We start from the raw sequence: 19,021 nt of genomic DNA, 5'->3' as shown, positions 1-19,021 counted from the left end.
ACCTTCTGTGGAGGTGGGTCTTTCCTGAGTACCCTGGCTCAGTCTGGCCCCCTTATCCCTCTTCATCTCCCTCCCTTGTCTTATTTTCTCCCTAGGAATTAGCATTTATCATAATATTAACTGTCTCTCTCCCTCACTAGAAGGTAAGCTCAAAAATAAAATGGCCACCCAAGTCACTCTAGCTTTCTGCTACCAGTGGGTTCTCAATAGAAAAGTCTTTTGAGTGAGTTTGTCAGCCTGGCAGTGAGTTAACTACTTGGTGAAGAAGTTCATTGGTAGCCCTGTCTCTCCTGCGGTGGCCCAGCCTGTGAGTCTGTGTTTCGCTCCTGTTTCAGGAAGTGGCCAAGAAGATGAACTTGGACATGAGGAAGACGTCCTCCCTGTGGAAGGACCAGGCGCTGGTGGAAATCAACATTGCTGTTCTCTATAGCTTCCAGGTAGTGCAGGGCACATGCCCTGGTTGGCAAGTCTCCAGGGAGCACTAAAGCCTTCCAGAGGCTTGGAACAGAAGGTCAAGAGACCTGGCTACCAGGAGGGGGGAGATCTGTTCACCAGCAAGTTCTACTTCCCAACACACATGCTTGATCTCCGTTTTGGATCTTGGGTGGAGACTGTTTGAGGAAGAGATGAATAGGTGGGGGGAGGGGCATTGAGACTTGTTGCTTATGATTTATTGGAATTGGGACGGCAGGCATCCTCTGTGTCTTGCCACCTCTTTGGGGTTCAGACTATCACATAGCATACACGAATACCCATCTTCGTTATCAGAAGCATATCGGCCCTCTGAACGTGTGGATCTGGTAGGTGGAATTACACAGGATAGCTGTAGAATTTAGTATCTAAACTGTGAGACTTTGAGAGCAAAAGGAAGATACTGCTAATAATTATGCCAGGGTGACAGGCATGAGCTGGCCTTCTCCCAGGCAGAAGTCTATAGAAGACTGTAGAACAGAGATCACTCTCTGTAATAGACACCAGCTAGCCTGTCTCTGGGGGCTGAGAGTCTGGGAACCTAGGCTCTTCTAGTCATCCATGGAAGGCACACACAGTAGAATGAACGAATCAAGTCATGGATACATATGAATATGGACTATGGGCCTCCATGTTAGGCATAGGGAGAATGGGCACACGCAGGAACATCCCAGGGAAGAGACAGGTTGAGTTGGCATGAGGGGGAAGGAAGTCCCCTCTTCTGTCTTAAGTGTGGAGGAGTGAGTTTTGGGGAGTCATTGAGAAGGATGGAGCATAGTTTGGTGGGTTGGGGGCCTGGGATGAAGACCGGTGAGCCAGAGATAGGAGAGATATGAGCAGGATGAGGAATTGAGGAAGGAAGATGCAGAAAGGGGTAAGGGTTTGTGGACAGAGAGGGAAAGCGCTCTTCAGACAAGGTTCAAATCCAGACCAGCCAACCAGCACGGGCCCCGGGGGCGGGTTACCTAGATAGGCAGTCCACCCACCTCCACCGCAATTTCTGTGTCTTAATTTTAATAAACTCCTCCTGAGTACTTAAAAATGTTTAAGAGGATTTTACATCAGCACCATAAATGTAGGGTCAGTATCAGTTGCCATAAATAGAAGGTAATTATAATATTAAGTAAATTAATAAGCAAATAAACACAAGGGAAACAATATAGAGTTGTTAAATTCTGACTCAGTGCTGCCTGAGGTTCTTCTCTCTGGTGAAAAATGGTGGTGGGGGAGGAAGGAGAGAGGAAAATTGGCAAGAGAGGCATTAAAAACGGGTTAGCACCAAAAGGAGACTCTCCCCTGGGTACAACTGAGAGGGACGTATGGAGAATCACTTCACACCGTCACACGTCGTCTCCAGGAACCCCCTCTGGGAAACGCTGCTCGATGGGGACGGGAGTCCCGAAATAACCCAGCTTCCTTTCCTTCCTGACTCCCCGTCCCCTCTCTTCCCACAGAGTGACAAAGTGACCATTGTTGACCACCACTCGGCCACCGAGTCCTTCATTAAGCACATGGAGAATGAATACCGCTGCCGGGGGGGCTGCCCCGCTGACTGGGTGTGGATTGTGCCCCCCATGTCCGGCAGCATCACCCCGGTCTTCCACCAGGAGATGCTCAACTACCGGCTCACCCCCTCCTTCGAATACCAGGTCCTGCCCCTCTCTGCCTCTTTGGTTAAATCTTCAATATTTGGGATGCATGTTCTGCTTCAAGCATGTCTGAATTCAGACTTGCTTTTTGGGCACTCAAGGGTGCCATGGCCAATGTGGCTGGCGGCTACCATATTGGCCAGCACAGCTCTAGTTCAGAGACTAATGGGGTCCTCTGGAGAATGTTTGAGAAGGATCGAGGGCTGAGTGGAAAGTCTAGATGGACAATGCAGGGAGACTGGACCAGCCACTCTGTACAAAAACCCCTATGTACACCAGCAGCAGAATCAGTCCCTTCAAGGACTGAGGGTTGGACATAGCTGGGCAACCAAAGCACCCAGGAAGTCCTGCGTGTCCCCTAAGGGGAACTAGACTTCCTCACTACACTGACCATGGTCCTCTCTTCCCAGCCTGAGCCTTGGAACACCCACGTCTGGAAAGGTACCAATGGGACCCCCACAAAGCGGCGAGCCATTGGCTTCAAGAAACTGGCAGAGTAAGTCACCTCAAGTGGGTGGGGGACAGAAGTGCCTCCAAACTCAGAGAGTCCCAAAAGAGGAGGCTGGGCAGATGCTTGTGCCTCTGACCTCTCATGTGATGTGGCTTCTCCATCTTCTCTGACCCCCTCATGCCTTCTTTGCCTGAGGGTCTGAGATGTGGATGTTGCTTCAACTTTTTTCCTTCCCAACCTCACGTTCCTCACTTCCATGTCCTAAATTCTTGTCTGAAGGGCAGTGGCCTATTGATAAGCCAGCTCTCCGAAAAATAACAAGAGTGGTTCTAGTAATAATAATGATGTAGATTTGTAACATTTGCCAATTTCCATGGTGTAACTACTCCTACATGGCCAATTTCAAGCTACCAACAGGAAGTCACTGAACCCAGAGGTGGGAGGAACTGGGATGAGCCAACTCAAGAGGGCTCTCACCCAGGGCTGAACTCTAACATCACTCGTTCATTCATTCATTCATTCATTTGGCCAAGAAATGAATACTGAGGGTCTACCTTGTGCCGGGCACTGTGCTGGTCTCCAGCGATGCCTGATGAGCCAGATCAATGTTGTTCCTGTCAAAGCTCACAGCCGTTCATTTTCCAAGAATCACACAAATACAGTAAACATTGCAAGTGCCATTGAGGGCTGATTCATGGTGCCGTGTATAGAGCTAACCGAGTTTGGGAGGTCAGAGAGGGCTTCCTTCAGAAGATGACAATTGGGCTGAAGAACGAGATGAAGAGACTTAACTGAGCGAAGGAGGGAGGGAAAGAGGTTATGGGCCAAGCCACCAAAGAGTAATAATTCCTGGAGAATGTGTGGCCAACCAAGGGACCCGCTGACTAATGAGGTGGGGGGTGACTGAGATGATCTGATGGGGAGGCCAGCCTTCTCCTAAAGAAAGTGAACTCCTCAGACCCCGTCAGCACAGACCCCTGTTTGGAGTTAACCTTTTGGCAGAGAATCTGGGCATGCATTGAGTGGCTTTTCTATCAGCACCCTCTGGTCCAACACTCTCAGGGTGCAATCCCTACAGATGCCATCCATGCCATGCAAGCCAGGCCCTGGTGACTCCAAACCTAGGTTCTGGCTCCATTAACATGGCTCATGCCATCTCTCTCCCTCTGTCTTCCTCCCCTCTCTCTCATTCCACCTAATCCCCATCTTCCAGCCACACAAGAACACATCAGCAACCATTCTTTCTCTAACAAGAGAATCACAGATATTCTCGGGGAGGGCAGCCTTCGGCTTCGCTTCAGTTCAACTGTTTCGGGAAGAAAAAGGAGGAAGAAATCTAAAACATTAATTGCACTATTAAGTGTGGGATAGAAACAATGGTAGTTAATTATAGATGCTTTTTTATGCTCCGATCACTCAAAGGGAATCCTCCAGACACCTTTTATTCTTTTCTGTTTCTCCTCCTGAGCTCGGGGTCCTCCTGCAGTGTGGGTGGTTTCCCTGATTCTCAAAAATGTATTTACCACCAATCATCCCCAGGTGGGGGTAATTAACAATTTGCCTACTCCAAGGATCCTCGTTGGACCAGGGATGCTGGCTCGGGAGGTGAGCCCAGGCCTTCCTGAGCCTCTGCCTCTCTGCCACCCCTATGCCCTCATCAACAGGAAGGAAGGAACCCAGGTTCTGAATTCTCCATTTAACTGAAAAGAGCCCAGCCTTGCTATTCAAACTCCCCAGGGCTTTGGTGGGAACAGCATCTTTAAAATTCATTTCCTCTTTCGATGGGTATTTATTTAGTGCCTGTTAGCTATCAGGCTCTGTGCAAGACCCTGAAGATGAAGCCTGATTTAGTCCTTCCTTCGTGGATTTATAAACCTCTAAATTCCTTCTAACTCAATACCTGGTGATTTACTAGTGATATATTCTCTCTCTCTCTCTCTCTCTCTCTCGCATGTGCGTGCGCGCGCACACACACACACACACACACACACACTAGAATTAAAGCTTCATGATAGCTACATGTCTATATTTTTCAGCTCATATAACTATGCCCGGCACATGAGTTAGCACCCAAGAAACATTTGATGGAATGAAAGATCATATATGGGGGCCATGCTTGGCAAACCAAGGTTCTCAAGACTGGAATTGGTCAACCAAGCAACAAACTAACAAAACTAACCAACTGTGTTAGCTCATGACTAGTTGCTCTGGAGGGTTTAATAAAAAGGTCAATATGTTGCTAGACTCGGGCTTCTAGTGTCCCTGAAACCATCAGAGATCAAGAGAGTAAGTTCTCTCCCACTACTTTTCAGGGATATTGGTTCTTGCCCAAAAGCCCCAGTCTAGCATCTTCCCTCCTTTCTACATTTCCCATTTTCCTCTCCATCCTCTTCTCCCCAGAGCTGTCAAGTTCTCAGCCAAGCTCATGGGGCAAGCAATGGCCAAGAGGGTCAAGGCGACCATCCTTTATGCCACAGAAACGGGCAAGTCACAGGCCTATGCTAAAACCTTGTGTGAGATCTTCAAACATGCCTTTGATGCCAAGGTGAGTAGGGGGTAGTGCCAGCTCCCTGGCCCTTCATGGTGAACACAGTTGGGAAGAAGGGAGGTCAACAGAGAAGAACCTTTGAGAATGAATGAAAGCGCATCTCGAGGTGCCCTTCAGCATGCACATGCATATTTGCATAAATTGCAGGGGACTTTGAGGCCCGTCTTCCCATGTCCTTCCAGGAGAGTCCAGGAATCACAAAATGAAACCCCATCTCAGAGCCAAATCTTAGAGGGTTTATGAGAAAACGTTCTGGGGGTGAGTTTGGAAAGCTCTGCATTAAACACAGTTCAATCTCAGAGCCTTCAATTAGCAAGTCCATACAGTTGACCCTTGTACAACATGGGGGTTGAGGTGCTGAAAATCTGCATATATCTTTCGACTCCCCCCAAACTTAACTACTAAAATAGTCTCTTGCTGACCAGAAGCCTTAATGATAACACGTTGATTAACACCTGTTTTGTATGTTGTATGTATTATATACTCTATTCTTACAGTGAAGGAACCTAGAGAAAATGTTATTAAGAAAACGAAAAGGAAGAGAAAATGCATTGACAGTACTGTACCGTATTTATTGGGAAAAACGCATGTATAAGTGGACCCATGCAGTTCAAACCCATGTTGTTCAAGGTCTACTGTATTCTAATCCAAATGAAAAGGGGTTGGAATATAAGCATGTTAGTTCATGGCTCACTTATTTTCAAGGAGCCTCTCAAGGGACTGGGTTTCCCCAGAACCTACTTAGAGAAACGTTGCTCAAGACATGCTAGGATATAGGCCAATAATCTTCTTTACAACAGGAATCTCAGACTTATTTGGCCCAGGTCCCATGCTAGTGGAGGGAGGATTAGCAAGGAGTCTAAGCAGACCTGGTCAGAGCCAGCTGGGTCATTCCCAGCCTAAATGTGGTCAAGAAGATTCCAGGATCAGTTAGGCATAAGCCCAAGGATCTCAATCAAGATCTGTCTCTGTCAGCAGCCAACCCCTTCCACCATCGCTCCCAGGTTCTTTATGGTCCTTCAGACCACTGTGACATAGAAAGGCCCCACACTGCCAAAAAAACTTCTAGTTCTACCCACTTGAGCCCATTGAAATAGTGACACCCAGAACTTTTGGTTCTTCTTCCAAAGGAGATGGCTCAAGGTGACTCATCTTTTTCCTCTGTCTCTCTTCTTCTCCTTCCCCCATCACTTTTTGTTCTCTCTTACCTCTTCTCCTTGTCATGTTCTCCCTTCCTCTCCCCCCTTCCTTCATCCTCACCCTCCTAGGTGATGTCCATGGAAGAATATGACATTGTACATCTGGAACATGAAACTCTCGTCCTCGTGGTTACCAGCACTTTTGGCAATGGAGACCCCCCTGAGAATGGGGAGGTAAGATGACCTTCACCTGTTCTATCATGTTCTCCATCAGGGTGGGGGCGGGAGGAAGGGCAGCAGGTACACCTGCCAGTCAACATCAAATCCTCCCAGAGCCTTGAAAGCCCATGACTTCAATTTGGATCCAAGTTCCACAAAGATTGGACAATTCTAAGACCTTAGTCTCGTGATGTCTACTGATGAGTCAATCCTCAGCGAAAATGCTCCCTCCTGAGTGAGCTGCCGTGCTTTGGAATGGATGCCCCAATCAGGACTTTGACATCCCCTGCTCCAGAGAAGAGAAGCAGGGATGGTATTTTTATAAAGAGAAAGCCACAGTGGGGATTTGTGTGCTGGGGGTAGCAGGTCCACACCTGGCGTCGTTTCATCAGCGTGTCCTTCCATGTGTACCCACCCATGTGGAAGACACAGCTGCCCAGCCCGAACCCCTGATTGTCCCTAGCATCCTGGCCTCCAGAGGCTTCAGGCATGTGCCTGATGTGTCAGCCAGGACCCCGGACGCCCAACCCTGTTCCGGGTTTCTAAGTCCCGCTCCATGTTTCAGTCATCTCTTTTGGCTTCCAGAAATTCGGCTGCGCTTTGATGGAAATGAGGCACCCCAACTCTGTGCACGAGGAAAGGAAGTAAGTGAATGACCCTCCAGGGTCGCATCACATACTTGGGGGGATAACTGAAGATTGTCTTTTGGCATCTGGGGTTCACGTTTGAGTGCGGGCTGGTTTTTGTGACTTAAGGTCCCCTTGTGAGCAGTGTTAGCTGGTGGGTGTCTGGGGCTCACTAGGGGCTCATGTTCTGGCTCCTTGGGTGACTTTACTGCCCCATGCCTCAGTTTCTTTTTCCATCAAATAGGACTTGTTATACCTGCCTTTACTTCTTAACTTGTAAGAACCGAGGGAGAAAATAGATGTGGGCATCTTTTGAAAACTCAGAACCCCCTAAGTGTAGACACTGGTTCTTATTATCTCTCCACTTTGGAAACATACATTTGAAATCAGCAAAATTGAGTTTCTTTCCCCAGAACTGTTCCATGGGATGCTTCTGGTGGAGTTCTAGCTAGTATAGAGGTTGAGTTCCGAAGATGAGATACCTCCTAAGGCAAACAAACAAAAAAACAAAAAGAAAACAACAACAACAAAAAACCGTAGCCAAAAGATGTTCGTGGTGAAATTGCGTCCCAATGTAGGGTTGGGTTCTAAAGAGATTTCATAAGGTGGCCGGTCATCACGAGTACCCTTGCAAAGCCGTAAGTCCCGCATAAAGCAGAGAACATAAAGCATGTGCATGCCGAGCTCTCTTTCAAGGAGCCCGATATGGCGTCTCCTCCAGCACGGAGCAGAGCAAATGCCTTAGCTGACTGGTGTTTAGAGACCCTGGTCCACAGAAAACCTCTCCTGGTTTTCTCCTTAGCAAAGTACCTGTTTCCGAGCTCACATACGTTCCATTCCCAAGGGATAGCTGCGTCCCTCCTGCTTAGCCATCTTTGTCCTTGCTCTCCCTGCCCCTCTCCTTTCCAGGTGACCATCACAGGCTCCTCCTCACCCCTCCTTCAGGGAGAGAGAGGGCACCATCCGTTCTCCCCTCTAGGTACCCGGAACCCTTGCGTTTCTTTCCCCGTAAAGGGCCTCCCCTCCCCCAAGGTGACCCAGGAGTCCGTGGTCTGGCTGCAGCCCGTGACAGCCAGCAGAGGTAGAGTGTGTGTGTGCTGTGTATATGGGCATGTGTGCCCTGTGTTCATGTATGCATGGGGGGGGTGCCCAATGCCCAAGCATCCAAGGCCACACCTGCATCTCAAGGAGACCTGAGTCCTAACCCAGGCTGTGCCACTAACTCACCACGCAACCTTGAGCAAGGCATTTGACCTCTCTGGGTCTCAGTCTTTCTCATCTGCCAAATGGGGAGAAACCATCTCTGCCCCAGCCATCTCTGGGAGTGGCTGAGAGAATCAAAGGATAAAAACAAAGAGGGAAGCGGTTGGAAAAACCTCAAACCTCATACAAATACATGTGCCGTTATTTTTAACCCACAAGCATTAACCATCCCTCCCACACTAACAACACAGCCACCCCCCTGATATGTTGCATGACTTATTTGCAGAAATGACTCAATGTGAGACTATTTTAGGGCAGAAAATACACTTACATATATTTAGAACTTTCCTGATGCTGGAACGAAAACTTTGAAGAACGTCCAGCTCAGTAGCCCTGCCTGCCAGAACACGCAGTGTCTTTTTTTGTCTTTTGCACTCGGATTTGTTTGCGGGGTGTCGTTTTGTTTTGGTTTGGGTGTTGGGCTTTTGTTGGGGAGGGTTGTTTTGTTTTCTGGTCTTGGGATTTTGTTTTGTTTTATGTTTTGTTTGCTTGTTGTTGTTTTTCTTTCCCTGAAAACAACACTTCCCACTTTTGGAAGAGAACAGGGAGACTGGATCTTTCTTTGAAGTCTCAAGGCTCCCGAGCCTCTCATGCTGAGGTCTGCGTCCCAGTGACATCTTCCTTCCCCTTCAATCCCCTTCAGAAGAGTTTAATAAAAAATTCAATCTCTTTTCATGCCATGTCTCAGTGCTAGAACGTTTTCCACATTTCCTTGAAATGGGAAATGTGACAGCTCCTTGAAACGTCCAAGGTCCATAACTTGATGGAGAGAGAACATTGAATGGGAGTTGTCTGGCACAATCCAGGAAAACTTTCTAGGGTGGTGTAACTGTTCCACAACTGTACTATCCAATATGGCAGCCACTAGCCACATGTGGCTCCTGAGCACTTAACACATGACTAGTACAAGCGAGGAACAGAATACTTAACTGTGTTTCTTTTTAATCCATTGAACTTTATGTTTCAGTAAATACCCAGAGCTACCATAGCGGGCAGCACAAGTTAGTTCTTAGCTGACTGACTAAGACTGACTTAGCTCCTGGCTACTCAGACTGAGGTCTGGGGACTGGCAACATTGGCCTCTCTTGGGTACTTCTTAGAAATGCAGAACCTCACACCCTGCCCAGATACACTGAATCAGAATCTGCCCTTTAGCAACATCCCAGAAGGATTTGTGTGCTCATCACAATTTGGCAAGCCAAGAAGTGTGGTCTAATGGTTAGGGGATGATCTCTTCTATTTGTGACTTTTTTTTCCCATTAAATCATTTTGACCATCTTGCTCTCAAGATTCCTGAGTCGAGTGGGGTCAGAAACCTTTTAAATACAAGTAGTGTCATGTGCAGATGACTAGCTATCATCATGGTAGATGAAGGTAAGTTGATCCATTCTGGAAGAGTCCATAGAAGCCTTATGGTCTCAAAAAAAAAAAAGAAGAAGAAGAAGAAGACTTATGGTCTCAACATGTGAGAGAAAGTCCTAGAAACAGGACTGGTCATTTGAAGATCCTTTGGGGTGTCGACCTCAACAAGGGGTTCCAAGTCAGGACTCACAGGCTCTCTTCTGTTTTGGCAGGAGCTACAAGGTCCGATTCAATAGCGTTTCCTCATATTCTGACTCCCATAAATCATCAGGTGACGGGCCAGACCTCAGAGACAACTTCGAGAGTGCTGGACCCCTGGCAAACGTGAGGTGAGCAAGGATTGAGGACATCAGGGAAGACATCTTGGTGGGCTAGATTCAGTTGCAAAGTGAGCTCTTTGTTAGGGGGTCTCCCTTCCTTCTATTTCCAACCTTCTTTTGAATAACCAGCTGTATTGTCATTGTCTGGTGACTCCTCCCAACTGTTTAAGCACACTAGCTGGGCTCTCCTGTCACCTCTTCCTAAACATACTCTCAAAGCTCCATCGCCCAAATCTCAGCCCATCATCCTGTGTGCTGAGGGTTGTTAGTCCCTAGAAATTACTCAATGAGCTATGCTTCCCGGTGATATGTTTTACACCTGATAGAAGCTTCTGGAGGCACCCCTGCCATGTGCCAGTGGCTCTCAACCCTGCACACACATCAAAATCATCTGGAGATGTTTGCAATATACAAGTAACCAAGCCCCATTTCCAGAGATTCTGATGTAGTTCATCTAGAATTGGCCCCAAGTATTGCCTTTTACTTTCTTAGTTTCCCAAGTGACTCTAATGTGCGGTCAGATGCAAAAAACGTGGACTCAACCCCATGTTTACCAAAGTACAGGGGTCACATACCAAGAGGTCATTTTAGGTAGGACACAGACAGATATTTTGTATTTCAACAGTTGTGAATTCAGTTCGACGAGAAAGAAGGAAAACTGGATGTCACATCCTTGGTTTTGCCGATGTTAGTTAACACAAGGCTAATGTAAGCCGAACATCTGGGCCTGGCTGCAAATCTTCCTGAATTTTGCTAATCGAAGCTTCTCATACCTGCTCATGGCAATGCTTGGTAGATGAATTCACATCACAGGAGTCCTAGATATTGAAGTTTTATGTCCAGCGGTGCCCTTTTTTTAAATTTTCGGTGTTCCAAGATTCATTGTTTATGCACCACACCCAGTGCTCCATGCAATATGTGCCCTCCATAATACCCACCACCAGGCCCTCTCAACCCCCCCCACCCCCCTCCAAAACCCTCAATTTGTTTCTCGGAGTCCACAGTCTCTCATGGTTCGTCTTCCCCTCCGATTTCCCCCAATTCACTTTTCTTTTCCTTCTCCTAATGTCCTCTGTGTTATTCCTTATGCTCCACAAGTAAGTGAAACCCTGTGATAATTGACTCTCTCTGCTTGACTTATTTCACTCAGCATAATCTCCTCCAGTCCCGTCCATGTTGATACAAAAGTTGGGTATTCATCCTTTCTAATGGATGCATAATACTCCATTGTATATATGGACCAGATCTTCTTTATCCATTCATCTGTTGAAGGGCATCTTGGCTCTTTCCACAGTTTGACAATTGTGGCCATTGCTGCTATAAACATTGGGGTACATATGGCCCTTCTTTTCAGTACATCTATATCTTTGGAGTAAATACCCAGTAGTGCAATTGCAGGATCATAGGATAGCTCTATTTTTAATTTCTTAAGGAATCTCTACATTGTTTTCCAGAGTGACTGCACCAACTTGCATCCCCACCAACAGTGTAAGAGGGTTCCCCTTCCTCCACATCCTCTCCAACACTTGTTTACTGTCTTCTTAATTCTGGCCATTCTAACTGGTGTAAGGTGGTATCTCAATGTGGTTTTGATTTGAATCTCCCTGATGGCTAATGATGAACATTTTTTCATGTGTCTGTTAGCCATTTGTATGTCTTCTTTGGAGAACTGTCTGTTCATGTCTTCTGCCCATTTTTTGACATGATTATCTATTTTGTGTGTGTTGAGTTTGAGGAGTTCTTTATAGATCGTGGATATCAGCCCTTTGTCTGTAGCAGTGCCCTTTTTAATAGATTTTATTTTTTTTAGAGCAGCTTTAGGTTCCCAGCAAAACTGAGAGGAAGATACAGCAATTTCCCTTGTGCTCCCTTCCCAGCCGCTAACAAAAACAGCCTACCATCTCCATCCAGCGTAGTACATTGGTACAATGGGTGAAACTACACCAACACATCATGAGTACACAAAATGCATAATTTATACAAGGGTTCACCCATGGTGTTATTCATTCCACAGGGTTTGACATCAGTGCATTGTTTTAGTTTTGACATTGAACATCGGTTTTGTACTTTGACGGCCAGACCCACTTTTCCCATATTAAATCTATCACAGCTCAGGGCAGGCATTGGCAGGCTGCAGCCCGCAGGTGCGTTCAGCCTGGCCATTGTGGACTCTTCCACAACCCGTGAGCTGGGAATGGTTTTTCGAGTGGAACATTTGCAACTCACTCGATGATAGGAAACATTACCATTGAATCCCAAAGAAGCAAAACGCTATCCCTCCCCCTCAAAAATGAGGGGGAGGGATACTTATGAGGATAAATCCTCATAAGTAGACATAGTACTAAAACACGATCCTCAGTAAATGTAATAAAAATGTTTTTTTAATTTTTATTGTCAATAAAAATGTGCAGGAATTTGTTTTCTGTCTGTTACATAAGTATCTACATGATAGCTTCGATTTTGCTTCTTGGCCTAGAAACCTAAAAATATTTACTCTCTGGCCCCATTGTATAAGCAGTTTGCTAGTTCCTGGTTTGGAGGCTTACAATAGGAAGTTTGAAATCATGAGGTGAAGATCGTGGTGGAAACGTGAGCCTAGGAAGTAACTGGGCTGCAGGTCCTTAGGTGTACCAGGAAATATACTAATGAATGAATCACCTGAGCCATCTGTTAGTGAACACAGGTGGGTTTGATAAACTAGTGAGTACAAATTAAAAGCAAGTTAAACAGCAGTAATAAGGAAACAATAGTATCACTGGAAGTCGGTATGGCAGATGCCATGAACATGAATATTGCATGTTTGAGGAACAAGTGCCATAACCACAAGTCATGACTGATGCTAGGAATTTCCGATCCCCACTGGGCTGAAGCTAAGGGGCATGGCTTGGGGCAAAAGTGCTCCTTCCCAGATGTTAACCTCTGCTAACCCTCACTTGATCTGTGAGACGCCTGGACCCATCTCAAGTGCATTCTCCAAAGACAGAAAGAATGGGAGTCCCTTCCCAGCTTCCCCTCCTCCTTCCCCGCATCCCCCATCTCAATCTTTAGCCAAATTGACCCCTTCATCCTAAACAAAGAGATTCAGACCCAGAGCCAGAGCCACGGTGAAATAACTTACAGAGCCCCACATCTGGGCTTGTCCGAGATGGTAGTCTGCAGCAGAAAACTCCAACCCGGGAAAAAAGTGGGGTGCAGTGTTCCTGTTCCAATGTGTCGCTCTGGTCCCGGTGAGGTCCAGACCCTGTAAGTGTGACCTAAAGTGTCTCTAGAACAGCGAACTAGCAAGAGTGGCTGTCTGAGACACAGCCCTTCCCTTCTCATACTCAAGTCAAGGCAGCCCACCTTAACAGAGAAGAAAATCTCATTAACTGGACCCCCACTGATTCAAACACCCACGTTCTTGGTGGTATCTAGGCAAAGAGGGTTTGCAACACAAATGAATTTTTTTTTAAGATTTTTATTTATTTATTTGACAGAGATCACCAGTAGGCAGAGAGGCAGGCAGAGAGAGAGAAGAGGAAGCAAGCTCCCCGCTGAGCAGGATCCCGATGCGGAGCTCGATCCCAGGACCCCAGAATCACGACCTGAGCCGAAGGCAGGGGCTTTAACCCACTGAGCCACCCAGGCGCCCCAACAACACAAATGAATTTCATAGACATCCCAAGAGGTGGAGCTGGCATATTGATAAACCTTTCATCCCCTTTTAGAAGAACCTGTTTACCCACCAACATTTGATGTGGGTTTTTTTTTTTAAGTTTTTGTTTTTAATTCCAGTTTGTTAACATAGAACATTTGATGTGTTAATGACAAGTCCTTCTGATCTCCTCATTAATATAGGACCCTGAGGACTTCTGTATTATGATTTTCATTAATTACTTTTGTACTTAAAACTCATCTGGTTGTGTCCATGATAGAATTCAAGCCTTCCCCAAAAAGTAGACTAATTCCACTGGCTTAGAAAGGGACGCACGAGAAGTAAACCTATGGTTCTGGGTCATCAATATCCCTAACTCATCCTCCTTAGGACCACTGGGAATTTTCTCCTGGGGATGGTCGCAGCTAACAGAGAACTAGAAGGAGATAAGAAGAGGCCCCAGGGGCTCCCAGATTTTAAAATGGCCTTTCCGGGGCACCTGGGTGGCTCAGTGGGTTAAAGCCTCTACCTTCGGCTCAGGTCATCGTCCCCGGGGTCCTGGGATCAAGCCCCACATCGGGCTCTCTACTCGGCAGGGAGCCTGTTTCCCTTCCTCTCTCTCTGCCTGCCTCTCTGCCTACTTGTGATCTCTGTCTGTCAAATAAATAAATAAAATCTTAAAGAAAAAAAAAAGAAAGAAAGAAAGAAAACTTTCTTCAGCTACTCCAGCCTAGAGAGTTCTCTTTCTCCTTAAAATAAATAAAAATAAAATGGCCTTCCCCAGGTGGGCTTAGGGACATCTGATCACCATGGGCTAAACACAGTCCTTCTAGAGATAACCAAATGTCTTAGTCTGCTCAGGCTGCCATAACCAAAATACCAGACTGTATGGCTTCAACAACAGATACTTATTTTCTCACAGTTCTAGAGGCTGGAAGTCCAAGATCAAGGTGCCAGTATGATTGGTTTCTGGCGAGGCCTCTTTTCCTGGCTTGCAGATGGCCACCATCTTGCTGTGCCCTCACATGGCCTCTTTTCTCCACCGTCAGAGTGAGAGAGTGCTATCAGTATCTCTTCTGCTTCTTCTAAGCACACTGGTCCTATTGGACTAGGGCCCAACCTTCTGACACCATTTAACCTCAGTTACCACCTTAAAGGTGCCATCTCCAAATACAACCACAATTGGGGGTTAGGATTTCAACATATGAATTTGGGGAGGAGGACACAGTGTCCATGATAACCAGATACCCTCTCACGCCCCACAGTCCCCTAACACGGACCTTTTGTTGTCTCCTTGGCAGGTTCTCTGTGTTTGGCCTTGGCTCCCGGGCTTACCCTCACTTCTGCGCCTTTGGACATGCTGTGGACACCCTCTTGGAGGAGCTGGGAGGAGAAAGAATCCTGAAGATGAGGGAAGGGGATGAGCTCTGTGGGCAAGAAGAGGCTTTTAGGACCTGGGCCAAGAAGGTCTTCAAGGTAACCACCGGCCCAGATCTCGGACACCTAAGGGGAGAATTCACGACCCACCCTCAAAACCTCCAAAGACAGAGTACCAACACCATCAGAAATAGAAGAAACTTGAGAGAACCCCCGGTATTTCCCTCATGTATCCAGCCAGGATACAGCTGTCAACAACTCAGATGGATTTAGATGGTCTTAAAACACACATTCTCCACCCAGAATCTAACCCCCTGCATTATGGTTAGAGACTTAATCTATAAAAAGAAAATTATAGTCTTGGGATTTCAGAGCTGGGAGGAATCCATCCCTCCCTTGCATTTGGTAGACAGGTAGGCCAAAAACATAAAGTTGGGTAGCCACACCGGGGCCATGCCTCATCCTGGAGCTCAGGTCTCCGATTTGTCTACTTGGACAAGCTTCTCCCTCTTGTGCTAGATCTTCGCTGACCAATATGGGAGCCACTAGCCCTGTGTGCTATTTTTTTTTTTTTAAGATTTTATTTGACAGAGAGTAGGCAGAGAGGCAGGCAGAGAGAGAGGAGGAAGCAGGCTCCCCACTGAGCAGAGAGCCCAATGCGGAGCTCAATCCCAGAACACTGGGATCACGACCCGAGCCAAAGGCAGAGGCTTTAACCCACTGAGCCACCCAGGCGCCCCAACCCAAGTGCAATTTAAATGTCAGTATTCATGAATTCACATTCAACAGGATGAATGAACAAGTGAACATGGTATCTAGATAATGGAATATGATTCAGCCATGAAAAGAATGAAACATTGACACCTGCTACACCACAGATGAGCCTTGCAAACCTGCAGAGTGAAAGAGGACAGGCACAAAAGGTCTATGCTCCCATTTATAGGAAATGTCCAGGACAGGCAAATGCATACAGAGATTAGATTTCTGGTTGCCTAGGCTCTGGAGGAATGGAAAATGGAATGATTACTGATGGGTACAGGGCTTCTCCTGGGAGGACGAGAATGTTCCGGAACTGGATAGCAGTGGTGGTTGCACTCTCTCTCTCTCTCCACACACTAAAAACCATGGAATTGTACATTTTAGTACATTTTAAAATGATGAATTTTATATTGCATGAAAAATGTCTGTGTATATATACATAGAAATAATTAAATGTTTAATTATAATATAAAATACTGTATATTATGACAGAAATATATATCACATATTTGCATAAATATATTTATCTTACATAAAATAATTACTTATATATTTTATATACCATAATGGATGTATAAAATTTTAATCATTTTTAATTAGTTTTTAATTCTATTTAGTATCTATATTAAATAGATTCTACTTAAAGAGCCCATTCCTTGGCTGCATATTTTACATACTCAGTAGTCCCAAGAAGCTAGTGGTCATCCCAGGAGACAGCACAGAACATTCCTATCATGATAGAACATCCTATTGGATGGCGCAATTCTAGACATATGAGGTCACAGGAGAATAATGAACAATGGCCTTCTAGCTGCATGGGGGGCATGATTCGATTGGCTATCCTGGAAAAAACAAAGAGCCATGAATGCCGACCCCCCCACCTCCACCTGCTCCTTCCTCCACGCCAGAATGCGTGGAGCCACATTCTCAAGCCTCCACAGGAGAAAGGACACCAGGCAACCTCCTGTCACTCCTTTGGCACTTCCCACCCTGCATGCAGAAGCAGATAGGGAGAAAAAGGGGAAACTGAGGCCCTGAGCTATCTGGATATCTGTTGGGGGAGGCTGTGTCCATCAGTCTGTTTCTGCATTTCTCCCTAGACAAGGAAAATGGTGATAACTTCTTCTGTTACCTTGAGGTCACTATGGTTCTTGACTTCAATCAGCCCACTTTGAGCACCCCAGAAGCAGGGCCTGTTACTAAGCCACTGTACCCTTTAGCTATCACCCCCCCCCCACCCCATCCATCCTCCCACCAAACTCCTGGTCCTGGCAACCACTAACTGACTTTCTATCTCCGTAGCTTTGCCTCTCCTGGACGTTTCCTGTGAATGAAATCCTATAGTATGTGGTCTTTTCAAACTGGCTCGTTTCGCACATTTTTAAGGTTCATCCACATTGTATTTATCAGTACTTCATTGATTTTTACGGCCACACAATCCTCTATTGTATGTATGTATCGTATTTTGTTTGTCCATTCATCAGTTGACGGATGTTTAGATTATCTGAAAATCGACACAAGGCCAAAAAGTGGTTAAAGCTACCCTTAAAAACCTCTTGAACTGGGTCAACTGGGTGGGTCAGTCAGTAAGCATCTGACTCTCGGTGGTGTCTCAGGTCATGATCTCAGGGTCATGGGACAGACCCCCACATCAGGCTCTGCACTCAGCATGGAGTCTGCTTGAGATTCTCTCTCTCCTCCTCCCTCTGCCTCTCCCCGCCCTGCTCACATGCTCTGTCTCCCTAAAACAAAACAAAACAAAACAAAACAAAAACACTCTTTAATTATCCATGGCTTTTTTCCCAAAAACCCAAATTCCAAATGGTAATTCTTAGGATTACTAAAGTCAGAGAACTTATGAACTTGGAAAAAAAAAAAAAGAATAGAAATAGAAAAAAAGCAAAATTCATAGGGAGATGTTCAAACATTCAATATGTTCTGCTTTTAATTGTTTAAATCTTTAGAATAAGATAGCTAGGATGTTCTAAGGTGTCTATTTTCTTTTTTTTTTAAAGACAACTTATTTTTTAAAGATTTTTAGTTATTTGAAAGAGAGAGCACATGTGAGAGAGAGCACAAGTAGGGGAGAGGGCCAGGAGGAGAGAGAAAAGCAGACTCCCTCCTGAGCGAGGAGCCAGACACAAGGCTCAGTCCCAGGACCCTGGGATCATGACCTGAGCTGGAGTCAGATGCTTAACTGACTGAGTCACCCAGGTGCCCCAATTTTATTACTTGTTTGAGAGAGAGAGAACACAAGTGGAGGGTGGGGGCAGGGAGAGGGAGAAGCAGGCTCCCTGCTGAGTGCAGAGCCTGATGCTGGACTTGATCCCAAGACCCTAAGATCATGACCTGAGCCAAAGACAGATGCTTAATTGACCAAGTCACCCAAGTGCCCCTAAGGTGTTTATTTTCTTGCTTAATGTTAGGCCTCTACAAATATTGGTTTTAGGAATAAATGACATAAAAGTTACATATTAAGTAGAGGGTAAATCTTTTTTTTTTTTTTAAGATTTTTATTTATTTATTTGACAGACAGAGATCACAAGTAGGCAGAGAGGCAGGCAGAGAGGGGTGGGGAGAAGCAGGCTTCCTACTGAGCAGAGAGCCCTGATGCGGGGCTCAATCCCAGGACCCTGAGATCATGACCTGAGCCAAAGGCAGAGGCCCAACCCACGGAACCACCCAGGCATCCCTAGAGGTTAAATCTTAAAGTCATTAATTAGTAAAGCTGATATATCCAGCATATCAACAGCATTCAAAAAATATAGGATGGATTAGTGGATAGACTGATGGCTGGCCGGTACATGGTGGGATGGATAGATGGGTGGATGGGTGGGTGAGTGGATAGAAAGAAGGAAGGAAGGAAGGAATGAAGGAAGGGAAGGTACAGATGGAAGAATGGAAGGATGGATGGACAGATGGACAGATGGAAGGAAGGAGGGAAGGAAAGACGGATGGATGGATAGATGGATGGTTGGTTGGATGGATGGATGGATGGTTGGTTGGATGGATGGATGGATGGTTGGATGGTTGGTTGGATGGATGGATGGATGGTTGGATGGATGGATGGTTGGTTGGATGGATGGATGGATGGATGGATGGATGGATGGATGGTTGGATGGATGGATGGATGGATGGATGGATGGTTGGTTAGATGAATTGATAGTTGGATGGATGGATGGATGGATGGATGGATGGATGGA

At 46.1% G+C, this 19,021-nt stretch overlaps 1 protein-coding gene across 1 annotated transcript in view; it reads left to right on the top strand.

The window, feature by feature from the left end:
* NOS1 (nitric oxide synthase 1) overlaps positions 1-19,021 on the top strand; it is a 171,552-nt gene that overhangs the window by 132,786 nt on the left and 19,745 nt on the right. Inside the window, 9 exon segments of the mRNA XM_047698064.1 lie at positions 336-437; positions 1,926-2,120; positions 2,531-2,616; positions 4,972-5,116; positions 6,388-6,492; positions 7,063-7,121; positions 8,083-8,184; positions 9,941-10,057; positions 14,984-15,158. Of these exon segments, the coding sequence (XP_047554020.1) occupies positions 336-437; positions 1,926-2,120; positions 2,531-2,616; positions 4,972-5,116; positions 6,388-6,492; positions 7,063-7,121; positions 8,083-8,184; positions 9,941-10,057; positions 14,984-15,158 (1,086 nt within the window).

The sequence above is a fragment of the Lutra lutra genome, chromosome 12, assembly GCF_902655055.1.
Source record: "Lutra lutra chromosome 12, mLutLut1.2, whole genome shotgun sequence".
NCBI lineage: Eukaryota > Metazoa > Chordata > Mammalia > Carnivora > Mustelidae > Lutra > Lutra lutra.
Note: the sequence above shows the minus strand (reverse complement) of the source record. Positions and strands in the feature narration are given on the sequence as shown.